The 17,731-nt window shown below is 40.6% G+C and overlaps 1 protein-coding gene across 2 annotated transcripts in view; it reads left to right on the top strand.

Annotated features, from left to right (window-relative positions):
* Positions 1-17,731, top strand: part of LOC134355172 (interleukin-23 receptor-like) — an 84,440-nt gene that overhangs the window by 58,150 nt on the left and 8,559 nt on the right. For both annotated transcript variants that reach the window (XM_063064952.1, XM_063064951.1), the window contains 3 exons: positions 3,505-3,636; positions 7,486-7,585; positions 15,846-15,936. In XM_063064952.1, the coding sequence (XP_062921022.1) occupies positions 3,505-3,636; positions 7,486-7,585; positions 15,846-15,936 (323 nt within the window). The remainder of the gene's footprint in view (positions 1-3,504; positions 3,637-7,485; positions 7,586-15,845; positions 15,937-17,731) is intronic.

Consider the following 17,731-nt stretch of genomic DNA (forward strand, 5'->3'; position numbering starts at 1 on the left):
ACGTAGTACTTACAAAGCCATCCCATGCCCTTTATCTTGGCCACTCTGACCACAACTACATAAAGTTAATTCCAGCATACAGACCACTGCTGAAAATGGAGAAACCAGTCAACAGGACCATCACTGTATGGCCTAACGAGGCAAACTCTATGCTTCAGAACTGTTTTTAATGGACCATCTGGTAGATGTTCAAGGAGGTCGCCACTAATGGAGTAGACACAGACCTCGAGGAATACTCCTCATCTGTCATCGGCTACATCAAGAGCATTCATCTCACAGCCCAACCAGAAGTCCTGGTTGAATGCAGAGGTATGCTCTCTACTAAAAGTCCGGAAGACCAGTGATAGAACTCCTCTCAGAGCAGCCAGGAAAAACCCCATCGTAGACATCAAGAAAGCAAAGACCGCCTCTGCACCAGTAGTTCAGGGAGTCCTGTCTGATAATGGTCCCCAGCGTATGTGGCTGGGCATCAAGGGCACTACTGACTATACAAGGCAAAACAGCATTGACTGTACCAGTGATGCCTCCCTCCCCGATGCTCTAAACAATTTCCACATGCTCTTCGAGGCATGCAACACAACACTGGCCACGAAAACCACCCCCTTCCCAGATGAGCAGTCACTGTCTGTAACACCAGTAGACGTGAGGAGAACTGCAGAGAGTCACCACTCCCCCTTAAGAAGTCCAGGCCAGACCATATCCCAGGCCGAGTACTCAGGGAGCGTGCACACCAACTCCCTGGCATCTTCATGGTCATCTTCAATGCTTCACTCATCCAAGCTGCCATTCCCACATGCTTCAAATCAGCCACCGTCATTCCGGTACCAAAGAATTCTATACATTCAGAACTAAATGACTACAGCCCAGTGGCACTGATGCCAAACATCATGAAGTGCTTTGAATCCCTGATAATGACACACATCAAAATCTCCATTGCTGCCATGTTGGACACTCACCAGTATGATTACCGACAGAATCACACCTGGCCCTGACACCTAGAAAACAAAGACACTTATGTCAGAACGCTGTTTCTGGGCTTCAATGTGGCATTCGGTACTATTGTCCCACAGACTTTGGTAAACAAATTCTTCCTCCTTGGTCAAAATACACCACCATGTAGCCCTTTCTAACGAACAGACCTCAATCAGTCGGGATGCACAATCATTCCTCCCTCATTCTCAACACGGATGCTCTCCAACGCTGTGTGCTGAGCCCCCTGCGGTACATTCTGCTCACGGCCAAACACTCAAGCCATCACACCGTCAAGTTTGCCGACAACACAGCGGTGGTGGGGCCCATCACCAACAACGATGAGATGGCCTACAGAGAGGAGGTGGAAGAGCTCGGGGCATGGTGCCAGGAAAATACCCTCTTCCCTAATGTCAACAAGACAAAGGAGATAGTTATCGACTTCAGGAACAATCACATCATTAACAACCCCTTTACATCTTGGCACAGCAGTGGAAACTGCGAGTGGTTTCAATCTCCTGGGAGTGCACATCTCACAAAACCCCTCATGGTCTCAGAACACCTTCTTCACAGCTAAGAAAGCTCATCAACGCCACTACTTTCTGAGGACACTGAAGAGAGCTGGACTTTGCACATCTATACTCACGTTATTCTACAGACGCACAGCAGAGAACATCCTGACATGCTGCATCACTGCTTGGTACGGAAACTGCACTGTGGCAGACAGGAAGTCTCTACAATAGATGGTCAAAACTCCCCAGTGCATCACTGGCACCAGCCTACCTTCTGTCAAGGACATGTATATAGAAAGGTACCAGAAAAGTGCCAACAACTTTGAAGGATCCTACACACCCTGCTCGGGGACTGTTTGTTTCAGTCTCATCAGGAGGGAGGAGGATATGTAATGTTCACACCAGGATCATAAGACTCAAAAACAATTACTTTCCCCAAGCAGTAAGGCTGATCAACACCTCCACCCACTAACCAGCCCACCAGTACTTTATTATTTCCCATCAGTCAGCTTAAGTACAAGGACATACGATAAATCTATGCATATAAGCTATCTTACGTATTTATATGTATTGCATTTTATTATTATTATTATTATTATTATTATTATTGTGTTCTTTATCTTGTGTGTGTTTTTCTTGGTGCTGCATCGGATCCAGAGCAACAATTATTTTTTCCTCCTTAAACTTGTGTACAGGAAATGACATTAAACATGAAACAATCTTTATCTAGGATGTCAGTGAAACATATCTGAGAATTGTGTTGACATCCTCTTTCCCACTGCTCATAAAGTTGCAGGGTCACTTCCAGCAGTGATTGGATGTGCTGCTTGCCTCCCATTAAGACTGATTGGATTTGTGGGACAGAACTCTTGAACTTACTCCGGCATAATCTACGTGAATGAAGATTACTTCATGATGGGCATTTTCTAGCTATTCAAATCCTTGCATAAAGTGCTCACAGGGAAACCATATTCTCGTGGTAACGGGCCAAACTGGCCTGAGTCTCCAGTAAATTGCTGTTTTAGCTTGTGTCTGATGGACGATTGGGTTTTTGCAGATGTTCAACGCCCTGGTAGATCTCCGTACTTCAGAGGAGTACCCTTCATGCTACTGTGTAATGGCTGTGAGATATTTGCACTGTGATTTGGATCTGAATAGACAGGACGTAACTTCAAAAATGGCAAATAACAAAACAACTCGCAAATGTGGTGCATTGTGGGGAGACGTGCTGGACACTTCAGGAAGATAGGAGGCAATGAACTAACACCTGCTGGATAAAATTTAGGAAGTTAGGAGGCGTGATACATAGAACTTTGGTGAGGCAGAAAAAAGGAGAGGCAGCATAAAGTAAGTGGATATGCACTTCCAAGGACTCCTGTTAAAAAGGCAGCTCAGTCCTGGGTCCCACAATGCAGGCGTAGAGTACAAAAGCTAGGAAGTCAAACATGGAATGGAATGGCCTGCTAAGCTGTGGTCACAGAGGGGGTTTACTGTAATGAAACCAGGGATGTGGGACTTTTCAGAAGGGTGGCTAAATAAAATGGGTTTTTCCCCTTAGGTCTAGGTTTTTATTGTGATGGTCAGAATGTTAGAAGATTTTGATAAAGCAAGTGACAAATGCTGGCAACCAGAGGATTCTCATACTGCTTGGGGAAAGAAGCTCAGACGTCATGAAGAGAAATATTTTAAGCAGTGAGCTGCCACAGGCTGGAATGTATTGACAGAAGGGAGATGAAAGCAGATTCTATAGGAATTTATGGAAGCAAATTAGAAAGATGTTTCAAAGGGAATCATGTCCCTGGCTCTGGGAAAAGAGCTATGAAATGAGACTAATAAAGAAAAGGGTTTTTCCCAGCTCTTGCTGAATTTTACAGCAGGACCTGAATGATCATTTTTGAATTCATCTCCTGGTATTCAGTATTCCTAAAAATGTGGCAGGTTTATTACCATAAACATTAGCAGATTTAATTGACTAACTCAATTGCATTCATAGGACATTAAAGGATTTACTTTACCTTGGTAGATAATATCACCAACATTGCTACGAGGAGCTATTGGCTGACACTTGAATTTGACATGGTTTACACCATTCATATGACTGCCACAACATCTGCAGGAGAAGGGGAAAAGGGAACAGAGATACCCATCAAACTTGGTGAGTAAAACACTTTTAACCTTGGATAAAGGAATCCACCAGGGTTGGGGAGGCAGATGTGAAACTAAATTTTGGGTTGTATGATAACAAGCCAGCTCCACTCTGCCTGTAAATCACCTGCTTGCTAAACTAAGAGGAGGCATTAATCAGTAAATACAGTAGTTATTCCTTTTATCTTTAGGATAACAAATTCAGAGGTGATAAATGGTTTTGCTGGAAGTTGGAGTGGAGAAGGGAAGACACAGTCAACAAATTTTATTTTGGTCTTGAGATTTTGTCCCTTAGTGTCCCTAAGAAAATGTTGATGGGCATTTCCTCGAATCACTGAATATTTATTTATTTTATTTTATTTGGTGATACAGTTTCCAACCCTCTGATCAATGGCGGCCCAGCAACCCCACAACCCTGATTAGCGCTAACTTAGTCACAGGACAAAGATTGGAGGTGCAAAGGGATTTGGGTGTCCTAGTGCAGAATTTCCTAAACATTAACTTGTTGGCAGGAAGGAAGGTAAATGCAATGTTTCAAGAGGATTAGAATATAAGAGCAAGGAAGTACAGTAATGCTGAGGCTTTAGAAGGTGTTGGTCAGACCACATTTGGAACAATTTTGGATGTCCCTTTAGAAAAGAGATGAGGAAGGATTTGTTTTTAGCCAGAGGGTGATGATTATGTTACCACAGATGGCTGCGGAAGCCAAAGTATCGGGTATATTTAAAGTAGAAGCTGATAGTTTCTTGATTATTAGGATCATCAAAGGTGACAGGGATAAGGCAGGAGAATGGGGTTGAGGGGGAACATAAATCATCCATGATGGAATGTCAGCGGAGACACAATGAGCTGAAAGGTCTAAATCTGCTCCTATGTGTTACAGTCTTATTAAAATTATTTTTGTCTATCAGCCAATATTACAAGTTATAGGGTGATGTTTTTACCATATTTGTTGTAAACCAATAGTACCTGATGCAACTGAGATAATTTTGTTGGAAAGCAAAGCAGGTGTAAGTGTCTCTCCTCCATCATGCAATAGGTGTTTTTATTAATGTAGTCATTCGTGGGCTTTTCTCCACAACCTCTGAATCTGGCCTTCATTTGTTATCAAAGATTCCTGACTGAAAAATCAAAGTAAATTTACTATCAAACTACATATATCACCATATGCAGACCCGAGATTCATTTACTTGAGGACATAGTAAATCCAAGAAATATCAATGAAAGTATCAATGAAAGACCTGATCCAGTAGGATGGACAAACAACCAGTGTGCAAAAGACAACAAACAGTGCAAATACAAAAGAATAAATAAATAAACGTCAAGGACATGAGATGAAGAGTCTTTCAGGTTGTGGGGACAGTTCAGTGATGGGACGAGTGAAGTTGGGTAAAGTTATCCCCATTGGTTCAAAAGCCTGATCTTTGAGGGGTCATAACTGTTCCTGAACCTTGTGGTGTGAGTCCTGAGGCTCCTGTACCTTCTTCCTGATGGCAGCAGCAAGAAGACAGCATGACCTGGGCGGTGGGGTCCCTGATTATGGATGATGCTTTCCTGTGACAATGGGAAAAATGTATGTGGGAATAGCTGTTCAAAGGTTCAAAGGTACATGTAATGTCAGGGAAATGTATACAATATACATCCTGAAATGCTTTTTCTTCGCAACCATCTACGAAAACAGAGGAGTGCCCCAAAGGATGAATGACAGTTAAATGTTAGAACCCCAATGTCCCTCCCAGCTCCCCCCCCCCGTGCGTAAGTGGCAGCAAGCAACAATCCCTCTCCCCCCACCGGCAAAAATAAAGTGCACCCACTACCAGCACTCAAGTGTGAGCAAAGCAATAGCAAAGACACAGGCTTGCAGTTACCCCAAAGACTACATTGTTCACCCGATAATTTGACATGCTGCAGGCTCTCTCTCCTAATAAGGGAAAAAGAGGTGACTCCATTTTCCAATGAGTGGGGTCTGTGCCTGGAGATCGCAAGGATCCCGGGTCCCCAGGCACACAACAGATGTTCCGACTCCCCCAATGACACACGGATCTCCTGTGGCGACACCGACCCTTGATTTGCCCATCTCCAGTTACTCGAGATCCTAGGCTCCTGAAACTGTGCCGAAATCTTAGGCCGAGACTTTGACAACACGAATAGCAGCCGATTGTGGAACCCTGGAGCGGGTCCCATTCCCGTAAAGAACCGTAGTCAGCGTGTAACTCCAGGTGAGGGTCTTCAAAAGAACCCTGAAAGGGAAAAATAGCGATATTAAAGATGGAGGTAGGACTGTTTTCGAAGATGCAAGCAAAGGAGTTGCCGTAGGGCGCCATAACTACTTAGCCCCCAGTAGTTGGGGGGAACAACTTTATAAGTTTGAAATCCGGTAGAGTTGATGGGAAATAGAGCACGTTATTTCAGAGCACCACCCTCAAGAAGACAAAATATGAAAATACAAACATTTTTAATTTTATACAGCCTTAACAACCATAATCTGCCCAACACACATGAAATGCTGGAGAAACTCAGCAAGTCAGCTAGCATCTATGATGGGAAATAAACAGTCAACATTTCAGGCGAAGACCCTTCATCAGAACTCAGTCCAAATATTGAATCTTGTGTTGCTCAAGATTTTCAGCATCAGCAGGATCTCTTGTGTTTTGATCCACCCAAGTACTGTGCAACTAATGTAAGTGTAGTCATTTTTTTAAATATAGGGAATGTGGTGGTCAGCTTATGCATAGCAGACTCCCAAAGCAGCAATGTGATAATGATTAGTTAATCTACTTTAGTGATAATAATGTCTAAATATTGGCCAAGACACCAGAATGCTCATCAAAGTGCTCCTATGGAATCTCATGGGTCCACCTAAGATCTCTGGTAGAATCTTAGTTAAAAAAAGAGTCATAGAGGTCTACAGCACAGAAACAGGCACTTTAACCTATATAGTCCATGCTGAATTATTATTCTTCCTAGTCCCATCGACTTACACCTAGATAATAGCCCCCCATATACCTCCTGTCCATGTACTTATCCAAATTTCTCTTAAATATTGAAATCAAACCCGCATTCACCACTTCTGCTGGCAGCTCATTCCATGCTCTCACCAAACTTTGAGTGAAGAAGTTCTCCTTGTATTCCACTTGAACATTTCACCTTTCACCTTTAACTCATGATCTATATTTCTAGTCTCATCCAACCTCAGTGGGAAAAGCTGCTTTACAGCTACCCTATCTATACCCCTCATAATTTTGTATACCATTATCAAATCTCCCCTCAGTCTTCTATACTTCAGAGAATAAAGTGCTAACCTGTTCAGTCTTTCCCTCTAACTCAAGTTCTCAAGTTCCAGCAACATCCTTGTGAATTTTCTCTGCACTCTGTAGGTGACCATAACTGCACACAGCCTAAGTTTCGCCTCATCAAAGTATTATACAACTTCAACGTAACATCCTAACTCCTGTACTCAATACTTTAATTTATGAAGGCCAACATGCCAAAAGCTCTATTTATCTACCTGTGACGTTATTTTCAAGGAACTATGGATTTGTATTCCTGGATCCCTCTATTCTACCGTGCTCCTCAGTGCCCTACCATTCACCATGTGAGTCCTACTCTGGTTTGTTCTCACAAAGTGCAACACCTCACACTTGTCTGCATTAATTATCTCATCCAAAAGGTGTTTTTTCCATCAAGCATTGGAGAGCTTTCCTCTTACTGAGTGGCTGTGTGTTTTGCTCATATTTTTGAATCATTAATAGTACGAACTTAACCATCATATTTGCTTATTTCATTGTACATATTTCTTTTAAAAAACATCCAATTGTGAAAATAACTGTACATTCTTATCTACTATTGGCATTTTTAGAATATTATGGCATTGCTCTGCCACTGCAGCTAAGCCTGGGAATAAGCATTCCAACAGCCTTCCTTTTGGCTCTAACGCTTGCAAAATCAGTCAGGAAAAGGTGAGTACTTGGATTGATCAACAACCTCATCAAGCAAATTATTAAAGTAGAAAGTGTTACTGTTAATGCTATCTTACAGCATAGACTTTGCCAAATTTGAAACTGAACCTTAGACACTGAGAAACAAAAGGCACACTTGCAATCTATGATGAGATGCTAACTTCAGCTGAGACGAGAATATAGCTATTGAGCTGAGGTGCAAATCTAAATCGAAATCGTTACCCAGGAAACTTATCTCTTGATTAACTGTTTATTTTGTGGTTTACACCTTGATAGATTTTAACTTTCACATAGGTTGGCTGGTTTAAAATGAACCCTGCTTTCCTGCCCCTGCCCCCATCCCTACCCAGAGTTTTTTGTTAACTGCAAAATTCAGAGTATACCTTGTCAAGCTCTCAAGTTCCAGAAGAGTAGACGTATTTGTAACCATTTAGGTAAAACCTCCAACATTTGTTATCCAGTTTCACCCATTGAGAATGGTCATTCATGCAGTCTCATGAAGAGTTCATACCTGAAGAGAGGAAAGAAAATACTGGTGCAGAAACCAAACTTCCCATTGAATATTATTAAGCTAATAAAGCAAAGTATCTCTTTAGGCGCTTCCTTCATTCACAAATTAAAGTAAAAAAAAGTGTCACTGTTGGCCTAGTAAGGATCTCCAAGGAGCTCCAGTAATACTTTGCTACAACATAGAGGATCAATCATTAGTATTTGGTAGCCACACATTATATTATTAGTACAATAATGGAAAATGTGTTAAACAAAGTCTTTGGTTACTTTACAGCTAAAGATTATTTATCCCTGAAAATGTATTACTGATGCTTTTGTCTACATTGAATTAATGAATTTTTGATGATTCAAAATACCTACTTGTCTATTTGATAACTATTTATACACAATTTTACTGAACTAGTAAGAGTTTGTTAAAACCCAGAGAAATTAAGTATATGTCTTCAACATTTCTGTTTGTTTATTGTGGGTTTCCCTGCTGATATGCAAAGAGTGCTCCTTCTGGGAACAGGAAGTTCAACAGGAAACAGGAAATAGAAAACATAACAACAGAAAGATTTAACAGTCCTGAACTTAATCTTGGCAACTCATTTCTCATCAATGTGAAAGGTGTTAGTAAGAAATGGAAATTTTCAGTATTTCAATAGAACACACTTTCACTACTACTTACATCAGCATCAAGATTCACTGATGGATGTGCTGATTCCTAACTGCCACTGATGAGGTGATGTTGAACTGGCTTCTAGAGTCTCAGCAGTATGTCCTAAAAAGCTACTCCTATGTTGTTGTTGGGATGAGAGTTACAGTATGTTAGCAGGGCAGGATGATCTATGGCCTTTCTATTCATTATTTTTTGTTATCTAATCATCACTTGCATGTATTACTCATCTTTAATATCGTTGTGAAGATGGTGGTGACCTATTGCCTTGAACCCCTCCTGCCCTTTTGCTAAATATACTCACAGAGTGACATCGGGAGAATTAAGCACCACAATGCTGAAAGATCAGAAAATATTTCCAGATCAATTTGAAGGGAAAGATGCAGGTTCTGGTATACCCATGTGCCAGTTGCCCTTGTCCTTCTTGGCCGTAAAGGTCATGGATTTGGGTAGTGCTGTTAGGGTAACTTAGATGAGTAATTTATGTGCACTGCAGCCAGTGTGCCTGTGCTGAAGGAAATGAACATTTAAGCTGATGGAAGGGCACCAACCAGGTGATTTGCTTTGCCCTGGATAGCCTCAAGCTTCAGGAGCCTTGTTGAAACTGCTGTTGTCCAGGCAAGAATTCCATCATACTCCAACCTTGTGGGTTGTAGATAACGAAGTTTCAGGGTATCAGGAATTAGTTAGTCACTGCAAGGCCTGTTCTTGTGGCCACAGAATTTATGTGGCTGGCCTGTGGAGTTTCCATTCAATAGAGACTGTTAGGATGTTGAATATTAATACAAGTGAATGACGTGGGTGATCATGCTCTTTTAGAAGATGGTTAAAACTTGGCACTTTGTGGTGTAAATGCTACTTGTCACTTCCAAGAACATGCCTGACTGTTGTCCAGGTCTTGATGTATGCAGGCATGGGCTGCTGCATTTACTGAGGAGTTACAAATGGAATTGAACTCTATGCAATCGTCTGAGGATATCCTTATTTCTGTTATGGGTAAAACAATTGAAAATGGGCCGGCTGAGCACGTGCCCTGAGTGATATCCAGGGATTGAGATGAATGAACTACTACAGCAATCTTCCCTTTGTAGAATGACTCCACCTATTGGGGTATTATTCTATTTATGTTAGTTGACTAGTTTAAAAAATATTCCCTAAAGCCACACTTAGTTGAATGCTATCTATGGAAAGGAATAAACAGTTGATGCTTCAGGGTGAGACCCTTCATCAGGACTGGAAAGGAAGAGGGAAAGAAGCTAGAAGAAGAAGGTGGGGAGATGGAAAGGAGTACAAGCTAGAAAATAATAGGTGAAGGGGGGAAGGGTGTGAGGTAAGAAGCTGGGAGGTGATAGGTGGAAAAGGTAAAGGGCTGAAGAAGATGGAATCTGATAGGAGAGGAGACTGGACCATGGGAGAAAGGGAAGGAGGTGGGGCAACAGGGGAGGGTGATGGGCAGGTGAGAAGAGAAGAGGTAAGAGGGGAGCCAGAATAGAGAATGAAGAAAGAGGAAAGGGGAAGGTGGAAAAATTACTGGAAGTTAGAGAAATCAATGTTCATGCCATCAAGTTGGAAGCTACTCGGGTGGACTATGAGGTGTTGCTCCTCCAACCTGAGAGTGGCCTCATTGTGGCAGGAGAGGAAGCCATGGACTGACATGTTGGAATGGGAATAAATGTTGTTAGTCTGTCAGCATTTCTGATTTTTCTTCTATCTTGAACATCTCTCCACATTAGAATGCAGGTTATGATAACAAATATCCCAAAATTTGGCACATTATTTAAGTACTACGTGACGTTTTTTTAAATCCTCTCTTGAACTCTGTAGTTATGAAAATATGAATTAGGAGCTTCCCCTTTCCTAAGACAATGCTGACTTTTCCCAATAGCCTTGTTTTTCTTGTGCCCTATTATAATGTCTTCAATAATAGCATCCAACATTTTCACCATGATAGAATCTTTTGTGTGTATATCAATGATGTATGTCAATGACTTCGATGAAAATGAAGATGGATGATGAGTAAATTTGCAGATGACACAAAGAACAGTGGAATTGTGGTCAGTGTAGTGCAGTGATTCTCAACATGGGCCATATTGTCTCCCGGGAGGCCATACTTGTTTCCAAAGAGGCCGTAAGTAAAAAAACAAGAAACTGGGAGCGCACGAGTTTCTGAATGGGCCATGATAAGTTTACTGTTTTAATGAAATATTACTAAAATGTGTGTGTATATATATGTACATAATTTAGTTGGAGCTCCAATGTAATGAATGGAAAAATAAGCTAGATGAGGCAGCAGTACAGCTTAGCCTGTGTGGGTATGGGGTGTGGGGCGTGGGGAGTGCAACATGTCGATCATTATCTCTGTTCCTGCTTCACCAGACACAATTCACCATTCACAGCTGCTGAGGTGAGTGTTGCAGGGCGCTCCACATCCACCCCCAAATCTCTGACGATACAGTAGTGGGCAGGCAGGCGTGGCCCAGCAGGAGAGCCTGCAATGCGCCCCACCAGTTAGTGATTATGATTACTTTGTTATAGATAGTTACATGTTAGACAGGAACCATCAGCACCAGTCGCGAGGATCTCAGTACATAGCCGAGGTAACAATATTGATGTATGTTGCAACAATATTAAGTGTTTTTTTTCATTGCTGGTTGGAAGAATATTTTATATATATTATATATCAAGTATCCTATTCAGAGCTTTGGAATAGTTTTATTATTCATATACAACTGTAACATTATATTTAAGGTACAATAATACCTATAACCTGTTAAAACATGAACATTGATGATATTTTAGAATAATTAGTACAGTTACCCCTTGGTTGTAAGAAATAAAATAAAATAAATAATACATCAACAAATAAATACATACATTGCAGAAGTTAACTCTGAATGAGGAACAGAGACAAGATTACAGCTGATGATAGTCTCCAGGGTAATGGGATGAAAAATCATTCTTGCTGTACATAGGAAATGTATTTGATTGTCAATTGTCTTGTGGCTGATGATATTTCATTGAAGAAATAAACTTTAAAATCATCCTCTACCCTCTTCAGGAGCCCAATACACTAGAAACATTCTTACATTCTTGTATCCACAGAACAAGGATAAAAAATCTAGATGTGTGTTTAACTATACATATATGTATTAATTCTAAGTTTCATTATTTAATTTTATTTCAACACGGAAAATAAATGAATAAAAATTGACTGTTGCACTCAGTGTGATGACTGGAGCTGAATACTTTCTGCTAGTTCCCTGAAATTTGGCTCATAACTACAGACAGCCAGTTTGAGACAGTCTGTGAGGTGTCTGTCAGTAAGACAGCTCCTGTACTTAGATTTAATAATTTTCATCTGTGAAAATGCAATTTCACACAGATAAGTTGACCCGAAGAGGGTACTGACTTTTAGTGCACATGTGGTGAGATGAGGAAACTTCTCCCTCCTGACAAGCTCCCAAAAGTCACCGTTCCTTGATCTTGCTTTAAGCTCGATGTCATTTTGCAAATCAGTCATTTCCATTTCAATATCACTTGGCACACCAAATACTTGCTGGAATTTGGCTGCTATCTGTTCTATACGGATTGGCAGAAATGGGTTTGAAATAAATGCAACAATATCTTTCATAACGTTTAACTCCCCAAAACGCCAATCAAACTCTATTGCCAGATTGTCTAGGTAAGCACAGTACTGCTCAGGGCAAAAAGCGTTTTTTTTCCTTGATGGCCTATAATAGTTTCTCCAAGTTGGGAAAGTGTGTCAGCCTCCCATTCTTTAAATTTGAAATCCAAACACCGAGCTTGGCCTTAAACACATTTTCTGCGCTTATCATGTGGGGTAGGTGTCGGTCTTTTCCCATGAGCTCGTTGTTAAGTGCGTTTAATTTAGCCATTAGCTGTCAGAAACCCTAAATCCAGTAGCCATGCATCACCTGACAGCTCCTTGTGCTCCTCGTTTCTTTATCTCAGGCAGCAAGTCAACAAACCGTTGCAGCACAGCACCCTCGCAAACCACCTGACAGACTGAATATTCAGTCTGTCAGGAGGTTTGTTAGACAGAATGTTGAATATGCCACGTTTTTCAGGTGTTTTGTATTGGTAAACTGTTACTGAAGCACTAGTATAAGTTTCAGGGGTACGCAAGCTAATAACACCACTGTTTTTTGTTTCCCAGTTCTTTTACATTTGGGGAATGTTGGAATTTAAAGGGGGAGAAGTGTTGTAATGTGAGCATTATAAAGATAAGTTAATACCAATTAGGATAATGGTAATATAGCAATACTCCCGCTATGGAAAGCTGTTTGTAAACAGAGGTTGTTTCTGGGATTGCAGGGTTTTACTTCCGGTCTTTTCTGCGCATGTGTGTATAAGCCCCTCCGCCGCATTGCCATCCCAGATAAAGTTGCTCCTTTGGACATGAAGTTGTCGAGTGGTCCTTCTTCAAAGTAGAAGTTACTACATATGACTCACATATGCGCTTTAGGGGTAAAATTTGCTTTTGTATCAAAAGGTTTATCAGGCATAATGTATTTGTGTATATATTCTTCATTTATTTTCGGGATCTACTGGGAAAGTCTCAAAGATCGACCGGTCGATCACGATCAATTGGTTGGTAACCAGTAGTGCACGGAGTACAGGGCAAGTTTTTTTACTAAGAGAGTGATTGGTGCCTGATTCAAGAAGGACTGGTGGAATAAGGAGTGGTGGAAGCAAATACAATAGTGATGTTGAAGAGACAGTTAGACACACACGCAAATACAAAGGGATATGGATCCTATATAGGCAGGAAAAAAATAGTTTAATCCAGCATCATGTTCAGTACAAACATAGTGGTCTGAAGGTCCTGTTTCTGCTGTCCTGAGCTACATACATGGTGAATGTATGTTGTGTGCTATTGGAATTATATGTGCTGTGTGACTGTTGGCAGCTTGTTTTGTACATTCATGCCAAATGAATGCTGGTTCATTTTGACTGTATTCACGTGTGTGGTTGAACAACATATATGTATAGTTAAACGCACATCTAGATTTTTTATCCTTGTTCTGTGGATACAAGAATGTAAGAATGTTTCTAGTGTATTGGGCTCCTGAAGAGGGTAGAGGATGATTTTAAAGTTTATTTCTTCAATGAAATATCATCAGCCACAAGACAATTGACAATCAAATACATTTCCTATGTACAGCAAGAATGATTTTTCATCCCATTACCCTGGAGACTGTCATCAGCAGTAATCTTGTCTCTGTTCCTCATTCAGAGTTAACTTCTGCAATGTATGTATTTATTTGTTGATGTATTATTTATTTTATTTTATTTCTTACAACCAAGGGAGTAAAAATCTTTATGTTGCCCAAACACTAAAATTGTATACATAATTGTTTTGTATACATGTATGTACAGTCAGATACACAATCAGATCAATGTACAGTCAGACACAATCAGATCAATGTACAGTCAGACACACAATCAGATCAATGTACAGTCAGATGCCCAATCAGATTGATGTACAATCAAATACGCAATCGGATCGACGTACAGTCAGATACGCAATTGGATTGATGTACAGTCAGTCAGACAATCGGATCAATGTACAGTCAGATATGCAATCAAATCAACGTGTATTGATAAATCTGGTGGCCTAGTGAAAAAAGCTGTCCTGGAGCCTGTTGGTCCTGGTCTTAATGCTATGGTTCCATTTGCCTGATGGAGCAGCTGAAAGAGTTTGTGGTTGGAGTGGCTGGAGTCCCTGATGATCCTCTGGGCCCTTTTTACGCTGCTGTAAATGTCCTGATTAGGGGAAAGCTCACATCCGTAGATGTGCTGGGCTGTCCGCACCACTCTCTGCAGTGCCCTGTGGTTGAGGGTAATACAGGTCCTGTACCAGCCAGTGATACAGCCAGTCAGGATGTTCTCAGTGGTGCCCCTGTAGAAAGTCCTTAGGATTTGGGGACTCATGCCGAACCACTTCAGCCATCTGAGGTGAAAGAGGCGCTGTTGTGCTTCTTTCACCACACAGCCAGTATGTACAGTCCACGTGAGATCCTCGGTAATGTGTATACCGAGGACCTTGAATCTACTCACCCTCTCAACTACAGTCCCATTAGTGTCAATAGGGGCTAGTTTGTCTCCGTTCTTCCTGTACTCCTTCACTTTTTCGACACTGAGGGAGAGGTTGTTCTCTGGCATCACTGTACCATGGCATTGACTTCCCCTCTGTAGGCTGACTCATCATTGTTGGAAATAAGGCCTATCAATGTCGCGTCATCTGCAAATGTGATCAGCAGGTTGGAACTAGTCAGGAATCTAGAAGCCAATTTATATGGCTTCAATATGACTGATGTTTAGTGACATCAGGCTTGGTGACTCATTCCATTGAAGTTGCTTTGGATCTTGGCCCAAGCACAGATTCCTATTTAACATGAGTAAGTTTCAACCATGTGACGAGGCCTTGCATGCTTGAACAGCACGTCAAAGCAAAATAGTAAGTTGACAATTAAAGTGTGAAAATGTAAGCAAAGTAACAGAGGAGAGCTGTACCTCTTAGGGCCGTATCCCTGTATGTCTGAAAACCAGAAGAGGAGGGGACAAGAACAGACGGTAAATAACAACATCCTCACAAATGAAACCTCCTCAACTATACTTTAATTTCTGATTTTATGAGCAATACTTGTGTCAATATCTTGACAAGTAGACAAAAGAAGTCAAAACCATTATCACTGAGAAAAATAAAAAGGGAATTAAAAGGAAGGAGAGCTCAAGTGTATTAAATAGTGATCTGTAGTCTAGACACTAGCTCAACTAGTTCAGAAAGTGAGCTAAAGAAGCAATAACCTTTACTCCTCTTGCCTGTGTGCAGAGGAAGTCAATAATGACCAAATACAGGGGATTTAGTATGAGTATTCAAAAAATATTTTTAAGATTTTGGGTAAAAATTGCACAATAGCGGGAGCTAGATTGGTTAAAAAGGTTCATTGTAGTCTTATACAGCAAATTCGGTCACAACATCCAGTTAATGGTGACTTAAAAAGTACAATTCCCTATGTTTCTATCAATGCTTTATATTTTTATAGAAATTATTTGTTTACCTTTTAGAATTAAAACAACATTGAAAGTGTTTTTGCCTGGCTGGGTTCATGAAGAATTTCCAGATGTGGAAAACAGCAAAGTGGCTAAAGGACTGGAGGTAAGTATTAAGGGACAAATTTTCTTTGTATTTAATGTTAATATAGAACATTCCATAACTGTTAAATGAATACTAAAACTAGTTTGTTCACGGAGGAGTTAATCTACTGTATGGAATATGATATATCAAGGAAAATAATACAGTACAAGCATATAGAATTTCAGTACTAATTATATGACAATACTAGAAAATAATCCAGATATATTTTATTTTTGGCAGGAATCACCAGCACAAAACTTCTCTTGAATTTCTCCACTACTAACTTAAAAAGTAATCACAAGTAACTTAAGAGTAATACATGATACTGAAAAACTGTAATGCTGCCTATCTTGTCATTGAACTCGAGAATTCATGCACAACTAGCACTGGCTGCTTGTTCCACACCCTCTGAGTGAAGAAGTTTCCTCTCACATTTCCCTTAAACATTTCACCTTTCACCCTTAACCTGTGACCTCTGGTTGTATTCCCACGCAACCTCAGTGGAAAAGCCTGCTTGCATTTACCCTATCTATGTCCTTCAGAATTTTGTACACCTCTATCAAATCTCCTCTCAATTTTCTACGTTCCAGGGAATAAGTCCTAACCTATTCAATCTTTCCTTATAATCAGGTCCTCCAGACCTGGCACCATCTTTGTAAATTTTCTCTATACTCTTTTAATCTTATCTACATCTTTTCCTGCAGGTGGGTGGCCAAAACTGCATAAAATCATTATCATCCAGATCATTGATATAGATGACAACCAACAAGGGACCCAGCACTGATCCCTGCAGCACGCCACTAGTCACAGGCCTCCAGTCAGGGGGGCACCCATCTACTTCCACTGTCTGGCTTCTCCCACAAAGCCAATATCTAATCCAATTTACAACCTCATCTTGAATACTGAGTGACTGAACCTTCTTGACCAATCTCCAAACAAGGAACTTTTTCAAATGCCTGGCTAAAATCTATACAGACAACATCCACTGCCATGCCTTCATCAACTTTCCTGATAACTTCCACTACAGGAAACATTCTTTCCACGTCTGCTCTATCTAGTCAGAACAAGTCATGACTACTGACCCTGATGTGTGCTCTCTGACCTATTCCCACTGACTCTATGATCCTTCACCCGACTCATCCAACACCACATTCCTTGGCCCCACAATACTCAATCACCTCAGCATTTGATCACTAATTTCTTTAGTTCAGCTCAGCACTGTGGGCCAAAGAGCCTGTCCTGTGCTGTATTGCTCTATATTCTATCATTTCTCATGCCTAACCATTTTTAATCCCTTTGTTTATTAATCTAATTTCTAAATGCTTATTGCTTCTGTGTTAACTTTCAGAATGCAGGTAATTTAACTCTGAGATGAATGCTGCTAATTGCATTCAATTCTACTGAGATGAAAAACTCACATTTAGTACTTAGGAGTTTGCATTATCACCGTGTATAATATTTTCTGCATTAAAGTGTTTCTCATGAAATGCTTAATTTAGCAACTCAACGCAGGCAACCTTGGTCACCTCGTAATTATTCACACTTCCACAGAATGAGCAAATGATAAAGTCTTAGGGGAAAATGAAACTTGATGCTGCAAACAATAATTGAAAAATGCAACTTATTATGTTTATCTTCTCATTCCATCAAACAGCATGCTAAATAGTTGTGAAAAGAAACTGAACACAAATCATTTCTTTTCTACATTGTTGGTTAATTTAGACTTGTTTGTACTCCATCTATGACAAAAAATGTTCTCAAGACTCTACCGCAGTATTGTGCAATTACTTAGTCATAGAGTAATAGAAAAGTACAG

This window comes from Mobula hypostoma, chromosome 12 (genome assembly GCF_963921235.1).
Source record: "Mobula hypostoma chromosome 12, sMobHyp1.1, whole genome shotgun sequence".
Taxonomy (NCBI): domain Eukaryota; kingdom Metazoa; phylum Chordata; class Chondrichthyes; order Myliobatiformes; family Myliobatidae; genus Mobula; species Mobula hypostoma.